The 25,857-nt window shown below is 54.3% G+C and overlaps 1 protein-coding gene across 3 annotated transcripts in view; it reads right to left on the bottom strand.

Annotated features, from left to right (window-relative positions):
* Positions 1-1,497: 1,497 nt before the first annotated feature.
* Positions 1,498-25,857, bottom strand: part of NFIX (nuclear factor I X) — a 259,293-nt gene continuing 234,933 nt past the window's right edge. For all 3 annotated transcript variants that reach the window (XM_048491594.1, XM_048491596.1, XM_048491595.1), the window contains exons 8-11: positions 24,089-24,264; positions 20,273-20,420; positions 16,289-16,383; positions 1,498-6,421 (exon numbers count right to left, since the gene is read on the bottom strand). In XM_048491594.1, coding sequence (XP_048347551.1) covers positions 6,407-6,421; positions 16,289-16,383; positions 20,273-20,420; positions 24,089-24,264 — 434 coding nt within the window. In that variant the 3' untranslated portion in view covers positions 1,498-6,406. The remainder of the gene's footprint in view (positions 6,422-16,288; positions 16,384-20,272; positions 20,421-24,088; positions 24,265-25,857) is intronic.

The raw sequence follows: 25,857 nt of genomic DNA, 5'->3' as shown, positions 1-25,857 counted from the left end.
GACACAAAGGGAGTGGGGGGAGGGGGAGAGCGGGGGGGGGAGGGCAGAGGGGGATGAGGAGAAAAAGCACACCAAATTCCATTAGTACTATATATATATATATACTGTACTGTACTCATATATATACTGCGTTTCTTAACCAAGGAAGAAACTTGTTCAAAAGGGCAGGAGTGAGATGCAGTCAACGGAAGGTGCAGGTTCATGGATATCCAGGTTTTGCTGCCGAGCCAGAGAGGGGCTGGTTTGTGGCGGAAGGGGGGGGGCAGAAAAGGGGGCCGAGGGGGGGGGCAGGAACACTCAACCGCTTTTCTAAAGGGAGGGAAGGCAGGTCACGTGAGCTCCGGCTGGAGGGGACTCCTACTAGCCCCACAGCTGAATGGACCTTGCCCCACCCAGCAAGTGGAGGGAGGCTATGGGGTGGCTGGATGGAGCCCTGCTAGGGCCTGACGCCCCGCCCCGTCCCCCTGGTCTTCCGATAATCCCAACTAAGCCTAACTGAAGAGAGACCCCTTCCAGGAGGCCCGGAGGCCTTCAGGCAAGATGGCGGCCAAGGCCAAGCCTTGTCTCTCTCCTCGGGGCTGTCAGTCCACAGCATGGCTGGGCCCCTCCACGTGATGCCACGGCAGCTCCACTGCATTGGGCTTGCATGGTTCCCCTCTCCCAGGCTGAGCGCAGGGATCCAAGAGGGGGGGGGACTTCCTGTGGGCACCCCCTGGCCAAGGACCTGGTCCACCTGATCCGGGGAGAGATGGGTGTTGCAAAGGCACTATTATGTCAGCTGGCCAGTGAAGAAGCTTGGGGAGAGGACGGCAGATTTCTCCCCTACCTGTGCGGAGCCTGGGCTTCTACGGCGCTTCCCCCACCTGGTCCCACCCCGCAGTCAGGCAAGGAAGGGAGGGAAGGCAAGCAGGTGTCGCAGCCACTTTGGGGGAGGCACGGAGAGGGAAAGGCTGGGGGTGCTGGTGAGATTACACATCGGCGTCTCTTGCCACAGAGAGGCCCTTGAGAGACGGGGCAGGGGAGGGAGCACTAAAAGGGAGCCCAAAGCCCACCCAAGGGAATGCTGCAGGGCAAGCTAGAACTGGGGAAGAAAGCAGAGGAAGGGGCACCGGTGGGAGGGCGGGGAAGAGGCGGAGCTCCAGGCCCCGTTCAGGGCAGCCCTGCTCTAAGGGGAGCATTCCCCCCTTTCCCGTGGCAACCACGCCACCACCCGTCTGGCCCGACCACCTGGGGAAATCCATGAGAAGCTGCTTGAAGCTGCTGGTGCAATTGACTGAGTCGCTCACTGCCCCTTTCAGCTAAACATAACGAAGGGATAATGCGTGTTTCCTAAAATGTGCTTTATGATAACAATTAATTGGTTCATAAACTATGTATAATAGAGATTTTAATGTACTTTTATATTGTAAGAAGCACCAGGTTTTTGTATTTTTTAATTTTCTCCTTTTATGATTTTTTAGGCTTTTTTTGCTTTTTTGCTGCTTGCTTTTTTTTAAAAAGTCAAACCTTTGCAGCTTTTTTCTTCTTTAAACCTGATAGTCTGTGGCTGTTTTTTCTTTTTTACAATGTACGTGAAAAGCTTCTGCCTTCAGCCCTCCCTTAAAAATGACATAACTAATGAGAAAAGGGGGGAGGGGGGGAAACAAAACCCCAATCATTAGCAACTTAATTAAAAAAAACAAGAAAAAAGGAAAAAAAACAAACAATTGAAAAAATAAACAGAATTTTCCCCATACTTACAAAGGTTGGGTTTTCTTTTGTCCCTACTTATTTAGAGTCCCTGGAAACACAGGACTTTGCAACAAAAATAGATTTTTTTCTCTTCTTCTTTAACAATCTTTAACATACAAAGATATTAAAACTATGCACTCCATTGCACTTGGCTCGATGCAAACAAGATTGGTTCTTTTAAAACCCCTAATATATATTTTGCATTTCTTTTTTTAAAAAAACCCTCCCCCTCCTAAATACAGTTTCCTGTGTTTTTTCCTTTCCGCCGCCCACACCTTCCAGGTACCCTAAGTTTAAAAAGTCCTCTGGGTCACCCCTTCCGAACTCCTGCTTTGCGTTTACAGACCTTCACTCCTCCGGAGCTGAGCCGGCTGGTACGTGGCCCTGCCTTTTGCCCCCCAGCCCGTGGCAGCTGTCACCCCCTGGTCACATGCCAGCAGATGCCAAGAGTGAAGCACCGGCGCCATCGCTGTTGGGATTCAGAGTTTTTTTTGTTTGTTTGCTCAGATTTAGGCCACAGTTAAGTTTCTTCTCTCCCTCCACCCCTCCAGTTTTTTAAGTGCTGCACATTTAGGCTCTCCCATCTCTCGACTCCTGCAAACCTCTGCCCCGCAGATCTTTTCCAATTGTGCAAAAACAAGAGAGAGAGAGAGAGAAAGAAAGAAAGAAAGAAAGGCCTGCTCTACCTCTCCCCCGCCCCAAATAGGAAATCGACTTTGAGCAATACGGGTCATGCAATTTAGGAGGCTCAAAGCTTTTTTAAAAAAACGAGGCTGAACAATTTGACTGACGGAGGCAGCCCTGACTCTCAAAAGAGTCTACCTCAAAAGTCTCGCTGGTCTCTAAGGTGCGACAGGAGTTGAATCCAGCTCTTCTACTACGGACCAACGTGGCTACCCTCTGAAATTATTTGACCGATTCATTCCCTTTTCAATAATTTAACAGAAGAACATTTACTGAGTATATATTAATCACTGAAAAAACTATTGATTATAGTGACCTTTGCCCCACCCCGTTTGGACTTTTTTTCCCCCATTTCCCCACATATTTTTGGCCTCAGAAATTGTCCAGCAGGACACAATGAGAAAACTGGACACCCTGCAAAAATAAAATAATTGGTGTTTCCATGTGTTGGGGGTCAGACTGAGGACGCTCCGCTAAAGAAAACGAGCTACACAGTCCCCTCCACGCCCCTGAATGCAGCTCTAGGTCTCAACAGTGAGGCTGCCCTAGAACCCGGTCCCAGAAGCGGAGGTCCAGCCTGCACCAGAGTCTGTTTCTCAAACGCTGCTCCAGGCCAGTAGCTGCTGCTGCTACTGCAGAACGCCGTCCTGGCCTGGAACGCCAAGAGAAACCGACTCTTTCAGGATGCTGCGGTAGCCCTGGCCTGAGCTCTCTCTCTCTCTCTGCATCGCAGGTGCTTATACATGTTAAGGGGGAGCCACGCACAGAGACCGGAAGAGAGTCCAAACGACCCTGCAGTTGTTGTCGAAGCCGGCCAAGCTTGGTCAGGCAAAGGCAACAGCGGGCGTTTTAGGGACCCCACCAAGAATCAGATGAAGCTGCTCTGTGTCGAGCAAGATCCGTTTCACTGTCCTCTGAGTTGCAGGCCGGCCTTGAGGGCGGAGGAGGCAGCCGAGGGCCACTCCAAGCAGGCGTGTGCTCCGCGGCTCCCCAGCAAGAGCTTGCGTGAAGGCCGGAGGCCTCAGATGGCTTTTTAAAGAGAGAACCCGCACAAAGGCTTTGCGGATGGAGCCCCGGGGGGTGCCTGGTGGCAGCAGGTTGCCTGCCTGCGGTTGTGCGAGTATATGACTGTGCGCGGGAAGGCGGGTGCTCCACGCGAGCAGGGGTGTCCAGTGCTGGCAGAGGGATGGGGCGGGGCCGCAGCCCTCAGAATCTCCTACTTCGACCCTGTTGCTCCATTTGGAACTGAAAAATCATTGCACTTGGACAGGGATGCAGATCCCCATCCCTGGGCTGCTAGCCGAAGTTCCTCCTGCTGCCCCAGCCAACTCCTGGGAATCAGGAGCAGAAGGAGGGGGGTGGGGGTCTTTTGGCTTCTCCTCTGCAGCCACTTGGGAGGTAATTTGTGGCAGCATTTGCAGGGCACAGGAAGGCCCCTAGCCCTGTAGAGACTACTCAGTCACTGGTTCTCTGTAGCAGCTCATTCCCTCCACACCCATTCCCAAACAGACTGTGCCCCAGCCCCCTCCCCCCCTCCCCAGGCAGAACTTGGCCTTCTGTCCTACATCTACAATGGGAAGTGCTCCAAACGCTGGCCCCCATTGCGGAAGCAGCCACACTCAAGAGGGGCAATGGGGTAGCGTGGGGGACACCCCCCCCCCCAAGAATTTGGACACAAGCCTCTTCCTAAATTTCTACGCAAGTTAAGGACAACAAATACATCTCTTTCACGCCCCTTTGGAAAAGAGAGAGCGGGGTCTTCTCTGGAGTGCAAGAAAGAGAAGAGGGTTTGCTCTTCTCACCACAGGAGTCGTCATCAGTCTAGAAAGGAAAGGAGAAAATCAAGCGGGGGAGGGGGATGCAGGACTCATTCTGGGGGGCACCTGCAGTGGACAGCTAGGGAGGCCTTTCAGCTGCCTGCCAGACAGCCTTCATTACCTGTAAGGATATAATTAGCTTTTTTCTTCTTTTTTGTGCTGAAGTTTGCTAAGTGCGTTTCATGTTGACTGAGCTTTAGGGATTTTGCTTTCTGTCTTTCCCTTCTATTTAACTTTTGTTTGCTGTTGACACTTGTATGCATAGGAAACCAAAGGAAATGCTACAACTAAAGGCAAAAAAAAAGAAAAGAAAGAAAGGCAAGAGAAAAGGGATCGGGAAAAGCATCAAAACAGTCGAGACAGACCGCAAAAGGGAAATACTGGCAGTCGGGGGGTCAGGAATGCGGCCCTCCCCGGCCAAACCAGGCGAGCGGCTGAGCAGAACTGTGCCCGGAGCGATCCTCCTAATCTGGCTGCAGTGTGACTTCCGCAGGGCCGCTTGGCTCATTTGCCAATGTGGTGGTTGCTACTGATTTCAAATATTTTGAAATTAATGTCTGCGCAGTCTACAAGTGGGACATGTTTAGAAGAAAATTGCTTTTCTTAAGAGATGTGCGTTTTGCGAGTTCTGCCTGGTTTGGCCACGTGAACCAAATCTGCTCTGGATTGCAGAGATCCAATGCAATTTTTAAAACTGTGTCATCTGCTAGGGCTTCTCTTGGTTATTACAATCACCTGCCCACGAGGAACAGGATGAGGAACACCTTGCCCATAACTGGATTCATACTGGTCGATTTCTGAGCTGCTGAAAAAAATCCTACCTGAAGGTGGATTGCCAGCGGTGAGGGCTGGTGCTTCCGGAACCTGATTTGCTCTGATCTTTTCATAAATATCAACATCAGGTTGTATTTCCCCATAGTGCAGACAGGAAGGGGTGAGTTTCTGAACCTCTTGGCCCACGTTTGTTGCCATTTCCCCTGCTGTTGTCACTAAAAGGCTACGATTTTTTTGTTTTGTTCAAAAGCTGCCAAACAGCCCTCCGGAGTGGGGAGGAAGATTGGGAGGAAAGAAGGAGAAATAACGCCCGTGCAGAAGCAGCCGAGTGCCATTCAGCGCCCAACCGCTCTGCCTAAGGAGCAGGGGGATCTCACACATTCCTGCCTCTTCCTGTAGCCCCTTCCAGCCTCCAGAAAGACGCAGGACCCAGGCTGAGATCCGGCTGCAGTAAAAATTGCTCCTCCATTTCAGCAAGAGCAGCTCCGCTGAGGAACTGGGGTCAGCTTCACCTCCAGCCACCCAACCCTCCACGACCCCGGGAACGAGCTTTCCGGGAGCCGTCTGGGGGCTGCAGGAATGGAAGAGAACACAGGACACTCCCCATCAAGGTGAGGAATGAAGAGTTTCAGGCTCAGAGTCTGCAGGGTGTCAGAGAAGGGAGAGCCGCTGCTTCGATTCAACTAACGATGTAGGCTTCATGGAGAAGGGCTTAGGTTTGCTGGGGGACAGCCGTGCCAAGAAGGCCAACCACACTCTTTTCTGATTTGGAATCAGAGCCCTCCATGCCACTGGACCGGCTCTTACAAAACTCTTTTGGGCATTTTAGAAGTGTCAGGACCAGCGGATTCTGCTGGCAGCAAATGTTCAGCTTAGCCAGGAATTTCTCATAGCAGCCGAGTGACCAAGAAGCCAAACGGGGGCTCCCCCTTTTCTTGACCACAATCTGCAGGCCCCTGGAAGACAGGCGGTGGCCTCTTGAGGGCAGAGGCTGACCGGGGCAAACACCATTCCCCCCCCCCCCCCCCCCATGAACACAGAGAAATCCCTTTTGTTGTTTTAACGGGTGCCTCAACGGCCTGTCCAGAGCTATCAGAGACAATCGTTAACAGCATTACATGACATCTGCAGGCGACGCCGGATTCCAGGCGGCGCCCTCAACACGACTGCTGGATCTGTTTCGGATGGGGGAGGTCCGATGTGACGTTTCAAAGCTTCTCCTCCGCTGCGCGGTTCCCCAACGTCTCTGACGCCTTCCATGAAGAGGAGCAGCTCAGGAAAGAGATGGATGAAGGACTGAAGATTCTTGTTCTTGGGGCTTGATTGCAAAAATTATTATTATCATCATCATCATCATCATCATCATCATCTGTATTATTTTTCTTCGCTTGAAGATCCCATCAGAGGAACCAAGACTGGAGCAGAAGATACAAAAAGGGGACGCAGAATGATAAAACAGCAAATTCTCACATTCTTCCTCTTTGCACTCAATTGGCACCCCTCCCCTCCCCTCCCCTCCTGCAGATTTCTCTCAAACCAAGGTTTGCATTGGAGAGCACGGGGATAGGACAAGTTGGATAGGAAGTATCGTTTCAAATCACCTCTTCGCCGAAGTTCATGTTTTAGGGTAGTGGTGGCGAACCTTTGGCACTCCAGATGTTATGGACTACAATTCCCATCAGCCCCTACCAGCATGGTCAATTGGCCATGCTGGCAGGGGCTGATGGGAATTGTAGTCCACGACATCTGCAGTGCCAAAGGTTCACCACCACGGTTTTAGGGAAATAATTACAAAACCAGGATGCCGTAATGCATCAGGAGAAACAGGCGCTGTGATCAGCCATTTCGCATTCTGTGCCCTTCCCCTTCTCTCCCCTTCCCATAATATCAGGACATGGCAGGGGAGGGTCAGAACTGAAGTGGAGGGCAGTGGCTGGCCAGAGTGGCAGCCTCTGTTCATCGGGACATCCTTGAGCCCAACCTTCCTTCCAAGAGCTCCTCAAGGTATGCACGGCTGCCCCACTCTGTGCAACAATCCTGCAAGTGACTGACTCAGGAGTTTTGAAAGTTGAGCTGGGATTTGAATCCAGGTCTCCCCAGTCACTCCACTATCCCGCCCTGGGTTTGGGTTTCCCATCACTGCTTCCCTTGAGGATTTATAGCTGACAGCTGATGCAGCTACCCCCCCCGCCCCCGCCCCATCCAGCAATCCTGCTTCTGCTCTTTCATTCATGGAAGAAGAAGGAGGAGGTCATCAGCTCTGCTGGAGGGAAGATTTAAGAATATGGAACATTCTAAAAGAGTTTGTTCATGTGATATGACTACAGTTGAAACACTTGACCATTCTCTGTTTCTATGCCCTAAATACAATAAGATACGCATGAAATACATGAATTCCATTTTCTTGCAATGTTCTCAGTGGCATGAGTGTTATAAGATACCCCAGCTCCTGAACAGCTCTAATGTACTCTTTTGTGAAACTGTTGCAAATTTTATACTGGAAATTAGTAATTTTAACTGTATTTCTTAACCTTGTTTGGTTTTAAAATTTTGTCCTGTTTTATATGCCAATAAAGGCTTGTGTAAAAATAAAGGAGGAGGAGGAGGAGGAGGAGAGGAGTAGTAGTTTGGATTTATACCCCTTCCCCTTCTGTCCTGTAAGGAGACTCAAGGTGGCTTACAAGCTCCTTTCCCTTCTCCTCCCCACAACAGACACATCTTGAGAGGCAGGTGGGGCTGAGAGAGTTCTGCAAGTACTGGGACTGGCCCAGGGTCACCCAACTGGAATGTAGGAGTGCGGAAACACAGCTGGTTCACCAGATAAGCCTCTGCCACTCAGGTGGAGGAGTGGGGAATCAAATCAACGGTGCCGCTTGTGCCACAAATGGAATGTCCGTTGCCTGAATTCTAAGCAGAAGTTCAAAAGATGTTCTGATCTGAAACGTTCAGGGCAGCTTGCAGGCTCTGACTGCCGGGGGGAGTGGGGGCTGCTCCCAGAGAGAGCCAAAGGGGGCAGGGGAAGGAGCTCATTGCGGAAGGAATCTGCAGCTTGGACCGAGAGCCCTTGTGGGGGGGCGGGGGGGGGAGAGAGATGAGGACTGGAAGAAGCAGACTGTGGCCATGGCCGCCAGGGGGGGCTCTAATACCACCGTTGGGAAGGAAGTTCTCGCCGCGGCCATCCTGGCAGCCCCCGTCAAAGGCTTTCCCAGAACCCTTCTGTGCCAGCTTCCTTGGGTGACTTTCGTCTTTACACATCTGTACTGGACACAGCCGCACGAGGTGACAGTTGCGGCACCTAAAGGGAACCTCACCAGCCTTGGTGAGAACAGCCGGGCACAGAGAAAGCGGCAACAATTTTTTATACTTTGCTGCACTTTTCAGAATAGAAGAAGAAGAGTTTGGATTTATATCCCCCCTTTCTCTCCTGCAGGAGACTCAAAGGGGCTGACAATCTCCTTGCCCTTCCCCCCTCACAACACACACCCTGTGAGGTGGGTGGGGCTGAGAGAGCTCCAAGAAGCTGTGACTAGCCCAAGGTCACCCAGCTGGCGTGTGTGGGAGTGCACAGGCTAATCTGAATTCCCCAGATAAGCCTCCACAGCTCAGGCGGCAGAGCTAGGAATCAAACCCGGTTCCTCCAGATTAGATACACACGCTCTTAACCTCCTACGCCACTGAATACTAGCCGAGGGGCCGCCCCATACCAACTTTAACCCCTGAACAACATCTCCTTCCCCTAGCCAAGAACAGGAGTCAGGCCTGCTGGCTTGCAGCTGCACCACTGTGATGTTTTTACCTCCTTTGGAGGTTTTTCAAGAGAGGCTGGACGGCCACCTGTCAGGAGGGCTTTGATGGTGTGTTCCTGCATGGCGGGGGGTTGGACTGGATGGCCCTTGGGGTCTCTTCCAACTCTAGGATTCCACACCTCATTCTCAGGACAGAAGGTATGGTCTGCAAGTCAGTAAATGAGCACGGCAGAACTGCAAATGGATTTTGCTCTGCCTGGATTGTTTTGGGACGGAGAGGGAAGCAGATGCCCATTTTGCGGAAGGAGATCCAAGGCTAAGCACAGATGATGCAAACGGCGTCCAGCCCTGCATGAAAGGGAGTCAGTGCAAAGAAGCAGCAGGTCACCCCACCTTGCCCATCACTTCCGGCTCCCTACATAGCCCCAGTTTCCACGCTTCAGGTTTCCTTATTTAACCAGCAGCCCCTGCTCTCTCCAAGCAGCTTTTAATATTTTTCTTCTCCCCAGCGCAATCTGCTCCGCGCAGCTCCCTCCACTTGGCCAGTCCATGTTCCTTTCATAAAACAGGGTGCCAGCTCTGACGCCCAAGGGAATCCATGCCAGCCAATCAGACTGCTGACCATCAGTCATTGTCACAAGCTGCAGCCAATCCGGTGTAAATGCACACCCAGCGGGGAGCCTCCAAGTGGCTGGAGTGTGCGGTGATGCTTTGCCCTCTGAGCCAGTTGCAAGGCACTGGCCAATAACAGCATCAGAGACAAAACTGGCATCTTCGAGAGGGTGGTGGAAACATACAAATTGAGGATTTGGAAACAATCAATCAAACACAGAACAACACCTTCTTGGGGTGCCTGGAACTGAGCGGTGATTGGCTGGAGCTGGAAACTATGCATCTGGGAAGCCAATCGGAATGCTGAGACTGAGTAACCAGCCAGTCAGGAGTTGTCACTCCACTATGACAATGGCCACTTGGCAGGGAGGGATGGATCCATGTCCAGATGCCCGGCCAAGCTCCTCAGCAGGCAGATGCCTTGAGCAAGCCCTGGGAAGTCACATGACCATGCGCTCAGAACGCCACTTCGGCCACTCCGGTCTGCGCGGCAGCTGAGTTTGCTTCGGCCACCCTGGAATGGCACCAAGCGGCATCTACGCTTGGAACAAATCCCCAGAGAAGAAGAGTTGGATTTATATCCCCCTTTTCTCTCCTATAGGAGACTCAAAGGGGCTTACAATCTCCTTGCCCTTCCCCCGCCCCCCCAACAAACACCCTGTGAGGTGGGTGGGGCTGAGGGAGAAGAACTGTGACTAGCCCAAGGTCACCCAGCTGGTGTGTGTGGGAGTGCACAGGCTAATCTGAATTCCCCAGATAAACCTCCACAGCTCAGGCGGCAGAGCAGGGAATCAAACCTGGTTCCTCCAGATTAGAATGCACCTGCTCTTAGCCACTATGCCACTGCTGCTCAGAGGAGCCCTGATGCCCCTCGGCAAGGAGTGCCACGGTCGTGCCAGGGTCCGCACGGAGTCCGGAGCAGGTTGAACCAAACCACAGATGCTGCCATGTGCTCTTTCCCAGTTCCTCCCACACCGGATCTGGTCAACTGTGTTTGCAACTGGCCCTTAGTCTGTTATACACTGTGTCCAGTGACACTGTGTCTGTTATATGCTGTGTCTGGTATAACAGACTTCTCTCTGATACACCTCTGAAGACGACAGCCACAGATGCAGGCAAAACGTTAGGAACAAGATCTACCAGACCGTGGCCACACAGCCCGGAAAGCCCACCACAACCATCGGGAGAATTTCCTCAGTGAAATTTCTCCATGAAGGGTGTGGGGGCTCATCCCACACATTATTAGGTTCATCACTGCAAGTAGCAGAGAGCTGGACTAGATGGACTCTGGTCTGATCCAGCTGGTTTATTCTTATGTTCTTATGGACTTATCATGGGAAATATCTCAGAATTTCAACAGAAGCCAAGATGGCTCCCACAGTGTCTCAGTGGGGCTTCCCACATTCCTGCAAAGTAGTGGTGGAGAGGTGGATTTCCCCCGGGCAGCAGTGGCATAGTGGTTAAGAGCAGGTGGACTCTAATCTGGAGGAACCGGGTTTGATTCCCTGCTCTGCCGCTTGAGCTGTGGAGGCTTATCTGGTGAACTAGATTAGCTTGTGCACTCCAACACGTGACCTTGAGCTAGTCACAGTTCTTTGGAGCTCTCTCAGCCCCACCTACCTCGCAGGGTGTTTGTTGTGAGGGGGGGAGGGAAAGGAGTTTGTAAGCCCCTTTGAGTCTCCTTACAAGAGAGAAAGGCGGGATATAAATCCTACTCTTCTCTTCTTCCTTCTGGTTTTGCTCTACTGAGGTGCAGCATCACGTCACCCTGATGGGGCTGGGAAGTGGCAGCCACCCTGCCTGCGTCCAGGGCTGATGGTGGGCCTGGTCCCCCTGGCTTGCTAGTGCAGGTGGGTGGAGGGGAAGCCCTGAGTGTGACCAGGGTCCCGTCACCCTTGGCCTCTTCAGGCAATGGGCCAGGGCTGCCTGGAAGGAGGGGAAGGCGACTCCTAGCAGACTTTCCAGCTCCGGCCCGGGACATTCCTGCAGATTTGGCTTCCGTGCCTGTGCATGGAGAAATCTGAGGAGGGATCTCACCCTACTCTATGGTATACCAGAGAGTCTGACCGCAAAAGTGGCTATTACAGGGGTCTGCAACCTGTGGCTCTCCAGATGTTCATGGACTACAAATCCCATCAGCCCCTGCCAGCATGGCCAACTGGCAGCAGCTGATGGGAATTATACTCCATGAACATCTGGAGAGCTGCAGGTTGCAGACCCCTGGGCTATTACGTCCAGGGAAACTTATCTTTGTATGCAGGCGATCATTTGTCATTGCAGGGGAACTCTAGGCTCCACCTGAAGAGTGGCAACTGTAGTGAATATCCAGGAATGGTTTGCCGGAATGTGCAGAGCACCCCCACCAGGTGAGAAGCGATTGGACCCATCAGGCCTACGGGCCCAGAGACAGGAAGAGGAGTGGGCCAAGCGCAGGGTCAGGGCTGCCCCCGGCGCTCGAATCCAATGAACAGCGAACAACATCCCAGCAGTGTGGCTGGAAGCAAAGGCTGGTCACACCTCACAGGGCCTGCAGCTGTTCTTCTGGGGCAGGGCCAGAAGCCCCAGGTGTAAGCGGGGGGGGGGGTGCGTGTGTGTCTGGTTGGCCCTCCCGGCCCCTTCCTCATTTTCGCTGTCTTGCCCTCATCGGTCTGCCTTTTTCTTCCTCTCTTTTGTGCTCTTCCAACTGCCTAAATCCTGGGTTCAGAAAAGTCACTGGTTACTGTGGTAACTGTGCCCCCCCCCCCCAATACTACAGCCTAGCCAATGAAGCAGGGAATTCCCCCCACCCACCCACCCACCCCTGCCTGACATGCAAGAGGCTTGGGCCAAGTTGGCGCCCACCTGGCAAGGTCGTGCTGGAGAAATACCTCCGTGTCTTGTGCCCAATGGGGCAGAGCAACCCCCCCCCCTCGGCCCACCCCAACCAGAAGCAACAAGAAAGGGACACAAAAGCCAGCCAGAAATTATAAAGCGAGTGACAGAAAAGCGTGAGGAAAAAGAGTGGGAGAGGCAGAGAAAGAAAGGCCCGGAGGAAGGAAGGCCAGAGAAAAGCAGAGCCGGAGACAGAGCGAGGGAAGCGGTGGGCGGAAGTGGGCCGCTGCTCCTGCGGCCGTGCTGGGCCCGGGTCCAGCCGCGCTCTGGACCATTGTTTCCCTGCCTGGCCCCCCAAGTCCAAGTTCATCTGGGTGTGACATCATGTCTGGTTGCTGGGGAAACCAGACGGGCCAGACGTGACACTGCCGATGGGATGCAAAGGAGAGCGGCCCGCGCTCACCACCAGGGAGCAACGCAGACCGAGCAGGGAAGGGGAGCCAGGAAGGGGAGGTGGGCTGGGGGGGGGGGGGCTCCCTGGCTCCCTCCTCAGCCCGGCCCCCTCGCTCCCTCGGCCCCCTTTCCCTTCTTGGCCTCCTGATCTCTTCCTGCCATCCCTTGCACAGAAAGCACAATTCCCCACAAGCGAGAGAAATAGGCCCAAGCGAGGAGACTGGTGGAGAGGTGGCGCGCCGCTCCAGCGGGCACACTAGACACTCCAGTTCAGAGCCCCACTCATGCCAGCGGGGGCTGGCTGGATGACGCTGGGCCAGTTGCACACTCCCGGCCCTGGCGAGTATTTGAATGGGAGGCCTCCAGGGAGCCCCAACAAGGAGGCAGGCAATGGCAAACCACCTCCCAGCATCTCTTGCCTTGAAAAAGCCAGCAGGAGTCGCCACAAGCCAGCTGTGTCTCGAAGGGGGGGGGGCAGGGAGACTAACTCTCTCTCTCTCTCTCTCTCTCTCTCTCTCTTTTTCTGTGTGTGTGTTTGTGTGTGTGCGTGTGTGGCAGGTGCATTTTAGCATTGCTCGATTGAGGCCATCTATTCCATGTTGGGTCTCTTTTTCCCTGCTGACTTCGACTTTTCCTAGCATTATAGTCTTTTCCAGTGAGTCTGGTCTTCTCATAACGTAACCAAAGTACCTCTCAGACTGATACCTTCTCCTTCTGGACATGGCCCACCCACCCTAGCAGAGGGAGGGGGAAGGGTGGCATGCAAGGGAAGGGGAGTGTGGGATGGGAGGGAGTAAGGGGTGGCATGCAAGGGAGGGGAGCGGAGGGGGGCTGGCATCTGGACATCGCCCACCCACCCTAGCAGAGGGAGAGGGAGGGTAGGGAGGGGTGGCATGCAAGCGAAGGGGAGGGAGTAAGGGATGGCATGCAAGGTGGGGAGGGGACCCGGCATCTGGACATGGCCTACCCACCCTAGCGAAGGAAGGGGGAGGGGTGGCATGCAGGGGGAAGGGAGGGAGGGGTGGCACAATAATTGGCTGAGGCCGTTGCCCTCTATAACAGGGACCCTTAGATCCCACTGCTACCACCAATGTAATGGGGACACTTTATATATACCCCGGACGAGGGAGAGATATTATCCCACCGCTAGCCACCAATTGTAACCGGGGACGGGTGGCCTGCAATCAAGGTTCCCACTAAATTGACCAGTGGTGTTTCCTTGGCTACCCAAAATCTCCCAGGGCTAGTGTTCAGGGATCTTCTTTTTATTCTGCTGCCACCATTAAACTTAAAGAGACACTAGGAATCCCAGAAACTGCTGCTGGCTGCCAAATATAATAAAAGGTCCCTGCTCACGCCCTGTGAGCAGAAGTGGTGTAGGAGGTTAAGAGCTCGTATATCTAATCTGGAGGAACCGGGTTTGATTCCCAGCTCAGCCGCCTGAGCTGTGGAGGCTTATCTGGGGAATTCAGATTAGCCTGTACACTCCCACACATGCCAGCTGGGTGACCTTGGGCTAGTCACAGCTTCTTGGAGCTCTCTCAGCCCCACCTACCTCTTTATATAAATCCAAACTCTTCTTCTTCCCTTCCATCATGCTGACCTCCCGATCTGCCCCTTTCTCCCTCCTTGTTCCAATCGTTCGGGACGGGCGGGAAAAGGAAAATCCTCCAGCTAATTGGAAACGGGATCCCAGTGATCTGCTCTCACCTTCTTCCAGTCTGTTTGCTACTGAGGCTGCGGTTTTAATATTTTTATCTGCGCTTGCTATATTTAACGGAAATTATACGTGTGTTAGCTGGCTTGAGTCCAGCCTTAGGCTAAGAAAGGGCGGGATAGCAAGACCAATTAATAATACTAGTAATAACAACGATGCTCAGTCCCCTCTCTTCAGCAATCCCATGCTGCCATTTTGCGAACCAGTTTCCTTCAGCTCTAGGGAGCAGCAGTGGCGTAGGAGGTTAAGAGCTCGTGTATCTAATCTGGAGGAACCGGGTTTGATTCCCAGCTCTGCCGCTTGAGCTATGGAGGCTTATCGGGGGAATGCAGGTTAGCCTGCACACTCCCACACACGCCAGCTGGGTGACCTTGGGCTAGTCACAGCTTCTCGGAGCTCTCTCAGCCCCACCCACCTCACAGGGTGTTTGTTGTGAGGGGGGAAGGGCAAGGAGATTGTAAGCCCCTTTGAGTCTCCTGCAGGAGAGAAAGGGGGGATATAAATCCAAATTCTTCTTCTTCTCTTCTAGGTTGGAGAACCCCTCCTCTCACACACACTTACCAACCTGTTACAAGGGAACAAATCTTACCACACCAGTGTCGTATCCAAGCAATAAACAAATAAAGCAGAACCGAAGTTTAGAAACAAGGCTTGGAGATCTCCCAGAATTCCCACTGATCTCCAAGCGGCAGAGCCGACCGACTGCCCGTGGAGAAGTGGCAGCATCCTTCGGAGGGCAGCGTCAGTGGCACCGCGTTTTGCTGAGCTCCCTCCTCCCTCCAGAGGCTCCGCCCCCAAATCCCCACAACTTTTCCAACTTGGAGTTGGCAACTCGTGGCCGGGGTCCCCAGGCTTTCTGAAAAAGCACTCGGCGAGCACCAGAAAAGGTGTCAACAGGCACCCGCAGGGACCCCACTGGAGACTTCTGGTCTAGGGTGTAATTGGAAGACCCAGGGGCGTAACACCCAGGGGAACATATGAGGTCATTTAGACACATGGGGAGGGGGCAGAAAATCGCCCCCCACTCCCTTCCTGTGATGGTGACTTTGAGATGACCTGGGGCAAAAAAACTTTGTTTGGTCGTGGTGGGGGAGGGTGGCTGCCCTTACAGGGCGGGGCGGGGGGGGGGCGGGGAGGAGGAAGACTCAGATTTTGCACCAGGCTACATTTCCCCTGGATAAGCCTCTGGGAAGACCAGCCTGGAAACAGGCCTCTTCTTTTCACATTTCTTAAGCTTTTTTCCTGGAAGCAAAAGCCAAATCCCGTCCCATTGACTGCCCTGCATTTCCAACTCAGCCAGGAGCTCTTTGGCCAGCATCGCCCTCTCAGAACCACCGTGCAAAGAAGCCAGGCCAGGCAAGGGAGTAATCCCTAGATCCCAGCGGGGGTACTGGGGAGCAGCAGTGGCATAGGAGGTTAAGAGCTCGTGTATCTAATCTGGAGGAACCGGGTTTGATTCCCAGCTCTGCCGCCTGAGCTGTGGAGGCTTATCTGGGGAATTCAGATTAGCCTGTACACTCCCACACACGCCAGCTGGGTGACCTTGGGCTAGTCACAGCTTCTCGGAGCTCTCTCAGCCCCACCCACCTCACAGGGTGTTTGTTGTGAGGGGGGAAGGGCAAGGAGATTGTAAGCCCCTCTGAGTCTCCTGCAGGAGAGAAAGGGGGGGATATAAATCCAAACTCTTCTTCTTCTTCTTCTTGCCGTCCACCCTCAAAGTTCCTACTCCAGAGGAGACCGATGGCCTCACTGGGAGCTTCGGTGCTGACGATAACCCAGACTGGAGCTGGAGGGTCTCCAAGGATGCCTCGTGCTTTGACCTGGCCCTCGACCCAGTGGAAACGCCGCCATCAGCCCGCCCTTCGCATGCAAGCCACGTTCAGGCGAGGGCCACAAACCACCACCCCCCCACCCCGGTTGCCCCAGGAAGACAAACCCCCTACCTGGGATTGCTGGGGGATGTTTAGAAAGTTGCCGTCCCGGGGTCCGATGCCGACAAACCGGTTGGCAGAGGAGGAGGAGCCTGGCGCTGAGAATGCTGGAGGGGGAAAGAGACGTGAGGCCATTAGGGCCACAGGGCCATGTGGATGGTGGTTGAGTGGTCATGGAAAAGGAGGCCAATGGGTAAGCAGGCCTGTCACAGAAGACTCACGCAGCAAACTCCAGAAAAGGGGGGGGGGACACCAGCCCAACCCGTCCCCTCCTCCTCCAACAACCTTTCCTTAAAACACTCCAGAAGAGCACAGAATGGTCACGGTCAGTCCCGAATGCGGCCTCACAACAGAGGCTCATTCCGCACAAGCAGAATAAAAACTGCTTTCAGTGCTCTTTGAAGCTGTGCGGAATAGCAAAATCCACTTGCAAACAGTTGTGAAAGTGGTTTGAAAACACATTATTTTGCATGCGCGGAAGGGGCCTCAGAGGAGGGCAAAGGCTGGTTGCTGGTTAGAGACTGGACCTTCCAGACCTGACGACTGTCAGAGAAGCACTGGTCCCACGCAGCCCTGTCCTGACACAGTGCCCAAGGTCCCCCGAGGGCCATGTGTGGGATTGGCTAGTCCACAGGTGTCAAACTCGTGGCCCTCCAATGTTATGGACTACAGTTCCCATCATGATGATGGGAACTGTAGTCCATAACATCTGGAGGGCCGCGAGTTTGACACCTGTGGACTAGTCCAGACCTGGGCATTATACGGCCCGCAGGCCACATCCAGCCCGCCGGATGACCCTGACTGGCCCCCCTGCCGTGCTGGGGAGCGAGGCGTCTTTGAAAGCCCTGCAGAAGCCGGTTGCCTTGGCTGCCGGCTTCTGCGGGGCTTTCAAAAGCGCCTCACCCCCCTGCCTTTTGGCCCAGCCCTCCACAATATTTTCTGTTTCTTATGCGGCCCCATGGAAAAAATAATTGCCCACCCCTGGGCTAGCCTTACTGACTGAGCTGGGTGTCCCAGAGACATCGGCCTTTGCTGCTACGGCTTGGTTTCTGAGTGTCTATATGCAGTCTCCCTCTTTCTCTCTCTCTGCCTGCCTAGGGCCCCAAACCTCCATCTCCCGGTCCAGTTCGGCTCTCACCCCGGAAGGGGCCGGGGGCTTGTTAATGGAGAGTGCCCGGAGCAGCAGCCTCGTCCACCCCTCCCCAGAGTTGATGGCATTGCAGGACATGCCCAAGTATGGGCCTGCCAGGAGATGGAGCCTTGCGGTCGGCACGCTTCCCCTGGGCACAGCGCTGTGTGCCAGAAATAACTGAGCTCAGTCCACTGGTATTTGTTGTGGTGGCAGAGGAAGGCGGGGCTCTCGGGGAGGCTGCGAGGGGCAGCAGGGAGCAGGCACCCCCTACTCCGAATCAGTTGGCCCCTGAGAAAACCCATCTTGCCTAAAAGGCTCATCGGGAGACTGGGAAAGCGCCCTGACAGGCTTTTGGGATGCACACATGCACCATTCGCCCTTCCGGCTCAGACTCTGACTGCAAACGTCCCTTGTTGGCTGAGGCAATTTTCTCCGTTGCCCATCCTCAAAGACCTCGAGGGGGAGGCTTTGTGGATCGAAGGCCCGGTTTGCTGGTCTCTAGAGGGATCCCCCTTCCTCTTCACTGCCAAAGGGAGGGGTCCCCCACCTTCTTGAGTTTTGGAGTTCTGGCACAAAATGGCGGCCACAGCCTAGCTTCAGTCACACAGCCAAAGCAACCTTTCAAAAATCTGCTCTGCCAATCAAATCTCCAATGGCCAATCAGAAGTCTTGGTGGGCAAAAGCCCCCCCCCCGGCCCCACCCACTTTCTAAAAACCCTTGGCAGGTGCCTGGAAAGGTGTCAGTGTGTGTCGTGACTCATGGCACCCATAGACACCATGTTGGGGACCCCCGCCACACATACATGGCCCAGTCCACCACACTGGGTGGGAAGCTCCACCCACTTTCCTTGTTCTCCAGCTACCCAAGAGCCATCCGACACAACCTGCAGACTCGTGGGCCAGGTGCAATGCTGGAGTGGACCACTTCAGACTGCGAGCAGGGGACCAAACGTCACACAGAAGGAACACACAAAGGGAAGAGAGATGCTCGGGCAGCCATCTTGTCAACATGCTCGTTTCCCCCATGCAACATCCCGGAGGCAGCAATCACGCATCCGATCGCATTAATGCCAACGTTCATTTCTATATGGTTCCCAACGAAGCCCCCCTGCTTGCAGTCCAAAATGGTTCAGCCCAACAACGGGGCAGGCCAGGCAGCTCAGCAGTTCCTGCCGGAAGGGTCTCTGGGCTCACCTCCTGGAGCAGTGAGAAGACCTCCTGGCTCCAAGGTCAGCCCTGTCGTGGATGCAGGGAATGCAGCAACTCTAAGACCACCATTTCCTCTTATGCCCCCTCCCTTCATTCTGCACCCCCCCACCCGCAGTTTAATGGAGAGCATGAACAGTGGGAGGGTGAACGATGCCATGAGACGGATGTAGAAGGAATAAAAATTAAAAGAAAGGGGGGGGGAGAAGAGAAAGGAAAAGAAAAAAAAATGACAGCGGTGCCTGATCCCTTTCTTCAAACCAGCTCGCCTAAGCCAGCGAAGGCAGTCGGTGAGGCAGGGCTTTGGCGTGGGAGAGCGCACAAACCCTGGCGCCTTTTGCTCCTGTGCTGAGTCTAGTGACACCCCTCCCCCCCCACCCCCACCCCCGGTCCCTGTATGCCTCTTCCCCCACAACTGGCATCCTGGCATGTAGGCACATATCTTTCCCCACAACCTACAAGGCACGTCTGTCCTCCTGCAGGTTGGGACAGAAGTCTTACGCCCCCCCCCCCCCCCGACCGTACGCCGGCAGCTGGGCTCTTGTTTCTCGCCAAACACACTGGGGACAGTCTCTGGACATTCGGGGTCCCAAATGGTCCCCCTCCCCCTTTCAACCGGCACGTCCTTCTGGAGAAAGCACAGGTGGAGATCCAGGGGGATGATTCTGTAAGCGTCCGATGAGAGTGCCCAGGAACACAGCCTTTCTTCCAACGGCATTCCCCACCCCAAATATCTAGCAGTCACCCTTATTCTCAGATTTTTTTAAAAATGCCAGTTCTGGGGGTGCTGTGTGGTTTCTGGGCTGTAGGGCCGTGTTCTAGCAGCATTCTCTCCTGATGTTTCACCTGCATCTGTGGCTGGCATCTTCAGAGGACCTGATAGTAGGAAAGCAAGTGGAGTATATATACCTGTTGGAGTGTCCAGGGTGGGGGAAAGATGCTCACATGCTAATGGGTGGATCCCATTCAACACATGTAAATCTAGCTTGCTAATTGCACCCTTTACTTGTTAACAGTCAATGGTTCTTTCCCCCACCCTGGACACAGGCAAAACGTCAGGAGAGAATGCTGCTAGAACACGGCCATACAGCCCGGAAACCAAACAGCACCCCAGCGATTCCGGCTGTGAAAGCCTTCGACAAGACAAATGTCAGTTCCTTACCCAGGAGCCACCCTGGCGACCAACAACAGAAGGAATACAAAATTAAATTAAAAATAAAATTAAAGGGGTTGGAGCTGGGCAGCTACTGCATCTTTAAACGCTGGGGATGGGATGGAAAGTGGGAGGGCATGGATGGCGGCCAACGGGGGTGTGTGTCAGATGGGGTGTCTGAACCTTGAACACAAGAGCACGGCACGAGACGGAAGGATGACGACGATGATGGACGGACGGACGACATGGTGCCCCCAGCCCACTGCTCGGTGCCCCCTGCTGCCTGGCTCCCTCTCGCTCCCCTGCCTCTCTACGGCCTTTGAGTCGCCTCTCTGTCTTCTGCACCGGCCACTGGGGGCTTTCTTCTCCGGTCCTCTTCCTGGCCCTTCCTTTTGCTCTGCTCCGCCCTGCGTGGAGGGGGTGGGGAGGGGGTGGAGGGAGGGGGGGAGAGAGGCTGACTGAGCTCTTTGGCCAGGAGGTTCGGGTGACGCTCGGGTCCACTTACAGGGTGATGTTGGCGTCGGTGCTCCGCCCTCTGGGTTAGTGCTGGTGGATTTTGTATCAGGCATTGGAAGGGGCACGGGTCTGGCCACGGGCGGTGGCGGCGGCAGCAAAAATGAACCCGTGACTTTGCCCTGGCCGCCACCGTTAGGCTGCGAACAACATAAATACAGTGATGCGTGAACGAGACAAGGCAACGTTAAAGATGCAGTATCTGCTGGCGGCTCTCAGGGCTGGGAGGGAGGGAAGGGGCTTCGGTTTGGCGGCGGAGGATCCTTCCCCCTCGTTTCTTTCGCTAAAAATGTGTTTGATTTCAAACCTCTCCTTTGATGTCCTGACGTCCCCCGCCCCCGCGCCCTCCACCACCTCCCTACCCCTTTCTCTCAGACTTCTGCGTTCCTCCGTCTCCTCAAAAGAGCCCAAATCACCACCAGGCTTGACTGGCAGGCCTAGGTGAGGAATCTCCCAGTTGGATGGCGGGAATGGCTCCCCACCGCACATCCCTGCCAACTGAGATGCCCCAGCCACAGTCCTGGCAGTAGCGCTGTCCTCTCTGCTGGGCGCCCTGTGGCCGTGGTTGGTCAGGCAGCTATGGAACGGAGGTGCCACCAGATCTGCCCGTGAGGGATTCCACGTGGGTGCCCAGAGAGGAAGGCTGAAGCCGGGGGGCAACCTGGGCAGTGCAGAGAGGACTCCTCACCTCTTCTGAGCTTCCTGCCTTTGTTAGCTTGGAGTCCACCTGGCCCAGGGCAGGCCCAGTCAAGCACCTCACTTAAGAAGGCCTGCCTCTGTCCACAGAACAGCTTTCTCTTCCCGTGTCAGCAAATGCCGTCCAGAGACCTCCATGCATCCAGAAATTGGTCCTCACAAAAGCTGGGAGGTTTTGCAGTAGCAATCCAGGACTTTCTGGACTTCGGACCGTCTTTTCTGAGTTGTTCACCGTACAGAAAGGAATCTCTTCTCTGATCATTTTAAAACACAGAGCTGGAACTGCCTAGTTAGCAAACTGGGGGCGGAAGAAGCCACCTAGGTGAAATCCTCACCCGAAATATCCAGGTTCCCTCGAGATCTCTTCACAGCCGAACCGCGGAACACAGATCAGTCCCGTTTCTGGTGCTCCCCCCACCCCCATTATCACGGGATTTTCATGCATCTGCTTCTATATGCACTTTTTTTTAAAAAAACACTCCAATGGGAGCAAATAGGAGATGGGGGCTACACATTTGAAGGTCCATAGCTTCGGCCCCACATGAACCAAACTTCACCAAACCTGGGTGATATCATCAGGAGAGTCTCCTACTGATACCACCCAGTTTTTGTGAAGTTTGGTCCAGAGGGTCCAAAGCTGTGGACTCCCAAAGGGGTGCCCCATCCCTCCATTGTTTCCAATGGGAGTGAATAGGAGTCGGGGCTACACATTTGAGGGTCCATAACTTTGGCCCCACATGAACCAAACTTCACCAAACCTGGGTGGTATCATCAGGAGAGTCTCCTACTGATACCATCCAGGTTTGGTGAAATTTGGTCCAAAGCTATCATCAGGAGGGTCTCCTAAAGATACTCTGAAATGTTGGTGCTGCTAGCTTAACAACTGCACCCCTGACAGCAGGCACCCCCACCCCCGGGGGGGGCAGGCCTAGACGTCTTCACTAGAAACATGCTGCAGTGAGGATGTTGGAACCTGGATGAAAAGGCGCCGATTCTTTTGAAACTTGGTTGTATCTAGATTAAATTTTCAGTGGGAATTCAGCCCTAGAGTCAGCTCAGCTGTGCCATGTGCCGCTCGCAAGAATCACAGGCATTGGGAGGACAGAACCCCCAGCGTGTGGGTCAGGGCCGATGGCAGCTGAGATCCTCAGAAGGGGCATCCAGCTCCCGGGGCAGGAGAGAGAAGGTGTCTTGTTTGGAAGCTCCACCTTCCCGAGGCACTGTTGTTGGGTCACAATTCTTACAGTCCTGAAAAGAAAAGGAGGTGGCAGCTCCTCCCTGCCCCCCCAGCCAGCTCTAGCAAAGCCTCCCAGTTTCCCTGCTGCTTCTACGTCACTGCCTTTGACGGTTTTCAGGGGCACGGAGGGTCTGCACCCAGCACTTGGAGAGGGTTACTGGGACCTGCTGCCACAGGCGCCTGAGCGTCCACCCCTACGGGATCCTTCCAATGGCCCAGGTAATTGGTGTGGGGGGGGGGGGTCTGGAGACCCTCCACCAAACCTGAGGCTGGAAGCACCAGCTGCCTTGGGAGTTCCTGGCGATGGATCAGCTTCCTCAGACTGGTAAAGCTGTTCTCTTGGGACTTGCCTCTGGATGGCTGAAGATGCTCAAATGACCTCCGTTTCCAGAGGGTTTAAATAAATGTCCTTCCGGATCCTTCTTTGCCTGCAGAGCTGGGGCTGGGTTGGTGCACAGCAGGGCGGGGGCTAGCCGGTGCCTCTCTTCTCTGCCCTGCTTTCCCTTTCCCTGGGCCACGAGGGCCCCCTCTGCCAGGCGCTCTCCAGCTAGGCCCAGGAGGGAAGCAAATTGCCACAGTCATCCCTAGAAAAGCACATCTACAAACTCAGCTGGACGAGAAACCCACCCGCCTTTCCGTAATCTGCATGTCCAATGGGAAACCCTGCAGTGCCCTAAACGAGTCTGCGTTCCCAGGTCTCGCACGGGACACCTCTTCTTCCTGCAAATGCTGCCAACGCTTCCTCTGCTGGAGCCTCCCGGCCACCCCTCTGCTCCCGCACACATGGGGTCAGTTCGATCCCCCTGGGATTCTCCTGCGTCACATAGCCCAGAAGAGTCCTTGATCCAGAACACTTAAAAGTCTTCCAGAATGTCTCCTGCAATGGAAAGCATGGGGAGTGACCAGAGGCGTAGCTAGGGAAAATAGAGCCCGGTGCAAACTCTGAGTTTTGCTGCCCCTCCCCCCATGTTTGTTTGTGTTTTTGTATTTTTTGTGTTTTTTCAGTTTTTGGCCTGCAGGGGGCGCAGTTTTTAGGCTATCAGCATCAAAATTTCAGGGTATCTTTAGGAGACACTCCTGATGATTTCAGCCAGGTTTGGTGAAGTTTGGTTCAGGGAGTCCAAAGTTATGGACTTTCAAAAGTGTAGCCCCCATCTCCTATTATCTCCCATTGGAAACAATGGGGGATGGGGCACCCCCTTTGGGAGTCCATAACTTTGGACCCCTTGAACCAAACCTAACCTAACTTGGGTGGTATCATAAGGAGAGTCCCCCGAAAACTCCCTGAAATTTTGGTGCTGCTAGTCTAAAAACTGCACCCCCTGCAGGCCAAAAACTGAAAAACACTAAAAAATACAAAAAAGAAATTTTTGCTGCCCCCCACCCCAGGCACGAGCCCGGTTTGATGTGCACCCCCCGTCCCCCTTGTAGCTACGCCTCTGGGGGTGATGCGAAGGAAATGGGGGGACGGGACGACAGGAAAGAAGCCTGTCTGGGTCGCGGACCCCCGTCCCACTCATCATGGCTGCACCCCACAGGAGGTGAAATTACAAACTGAAACTTGCCCAGCAATCCCGGCTGTGATCGGAACCATCCTCCTAACCAAGATGTCGGCCTCCATGCAAGGAAAATGGGCGAGAGCGAGCGAACCTCGCCCGGTGCCTTCAGCTGAAAGGAGCCCCCCCCCGCTCTGCCAGCCCTACGTGACAGTCACGCCCTTGTGCCCACAGAATGACTGGCTTCCCCGTGCCCCAGGCAGGCAGGCAGGAAGACAGAGGGAAGGAGACAGAGAGGGAGAACAGGTTGGAAGGGGCTGGTGGGTGGGGCACTGGGCACACCAGCTGGCCACCTTGGGCTTAGGAGTGCGGCTCTTACCTGCCCAGAGCCCTGGCCAGAGCCATCTGAGCATACAAACTGCACAAACTCCTTCAGTGAGTCCTGGCCGTGGTGGTGGTGGTAGCGGATGGTCGGGTGGGTGAAGTAGGGACTGGACTGTTGGATGATGGAGGTTGACGGGAAGTGCAGGGCCGACGCTGTGGCACGGGGGCTTCCTGGAGAGCGTCAGGTTGGAGGGACAGAGACAGAGAGAAACAGAAAAGGGAGGGGAGGGGACAGAGAGAGAGGTCAGTAACAACCCCCACGCTGAGCTGCTTCCAATCCACACAGACCACAGCCACGGGCACCAGCCCTGCGTTCGATCAGACCCCCAATGGACAACCACAACCACTTCGTCTTGTTTGTGGGGAAAAGGAGTGCTGTCTTGACTCCGTGGGGAGTGATGCTGGAGGTTTTCCACAAGGGAACAGCGGCCGTTGCAGAAGGGTCTAGGTTAGGTGTGTTACAAATCCTGACTCTAAACAAGAAGTGTGTGTGTGTGTGTGTGTGTTGATGTACACACACACACACACACTGGGGATCAGGGATGCTTTTGCTTCTGTGCATGTAACTCATACCCTACCATTTTTACTGCATTTTGATTGTACTCTAATGCACCAATTCCAACCAATGCCACGAAGGGCCTTTCCCCACTTACCTTAAGCCCCGCGCTACTTGAAGAGAGTAGCGCGGGGTCCCCCGGCACTTCCCACGACAGGGACGGCGACAGCAAGAAGTCACTGACACAAGCTGCCAGCTGTCCCGCGCCCCCTCAGCGCACGGCATTCCTGGTGCTGGAGAAAACGGCGCCTTTTGATGACCCCGCGCAGAGGTTAGAGCGCAGGGTCGTGGGGACGCCCAGGCGCGCACCAGGGATGCCGCGCGCTGAGAGCCTGGTGAGTGGGGAAACGCCCTAACTCTCCTGTCCAGCTGAACAGAAATGATGTATGTGCAATTGTATTTTCTGACATCCATTACCCTCTCCTTTCACCATCTTATTTCCTGTTCTGCTTCCTTAACTCTGTGTGCTCTTTGAGGCAGAGCCTTCTTCTAGATCAGGGGTCTGCAACCTGCGGCTCTCCAGATGTTCATGGACTACAATCCCCATCAGCCCCTGCCAGCATGGCCAATTGGCAATTCCCATGCTGGCAATCAGCCCCTGTCAGCATGGCCAATTGGCAATCCCCATGCTGATGGGAATTGTAGTCCATGAACATCTGGAGAGCCGCAGGTTGCAGACCCCTGTTCTAGATGCATTACTCTGCAAAATGCCCTGGACTGTGACAGCATCACATAACTAATGACTAATGGTCCCTCCTTTTCTCTCATATGAGCATCACTGCATAACGTGTCCCCCTCCCTGGGAAGGTGCCAGGCCGATAATGCACACGCCTGCAGACCAGTAACAGCTGGGCATGCCAACCCTGCCGCCCCAAGGCCATGGAGCCTCTTCCCTTTGTTCGCATGTAACTAGTTCAATAGAGCTTGCCGAGTACTCCTTATCTTTCTTTCACAGGGAGGAACTCGCCTTTCCCAAAACAATGAGTCTGTAGTACTGTCTTTCTCATGCTGATATTGGGGGAATGCAAAGGTGGGGGCTTGATGGGTTGAACCAAACGGTGACCTTAAGGTACATACTGGGGGCCAGGGAGTTTGAATCTCAGATTCAGCTGCCTGGCCGCTGGGCTGACACAGTTTTGATTAAAGCTCTTGGACCTTTCCTGAGTCTTGTCGTTGACTGGAGTACCAGACCCTTACAGAAGGAGCAC

Source organism: Sphaerodactylus townsendi, linkage group LG03 (assembly GCF_021028975.2).
Source record: "Sphaerodactylus townsendi isolate TG3544 linkage group LG03, MPM_Stown_v2.3, whole genome shotgun sequence".
Lineage (NCBI taxonomy): Eukaryota > Metazoa > Chordata > Lepidosauria > Squamata > Sphaerodactylidae > Sphaerodactylus > Sphaerodactylus townsendi.
The sequence above is the reverse complement of the archived record's forward strand: the minus strand, read 5'-3'. Positions and strand labels throughout refer to the sequence as shown.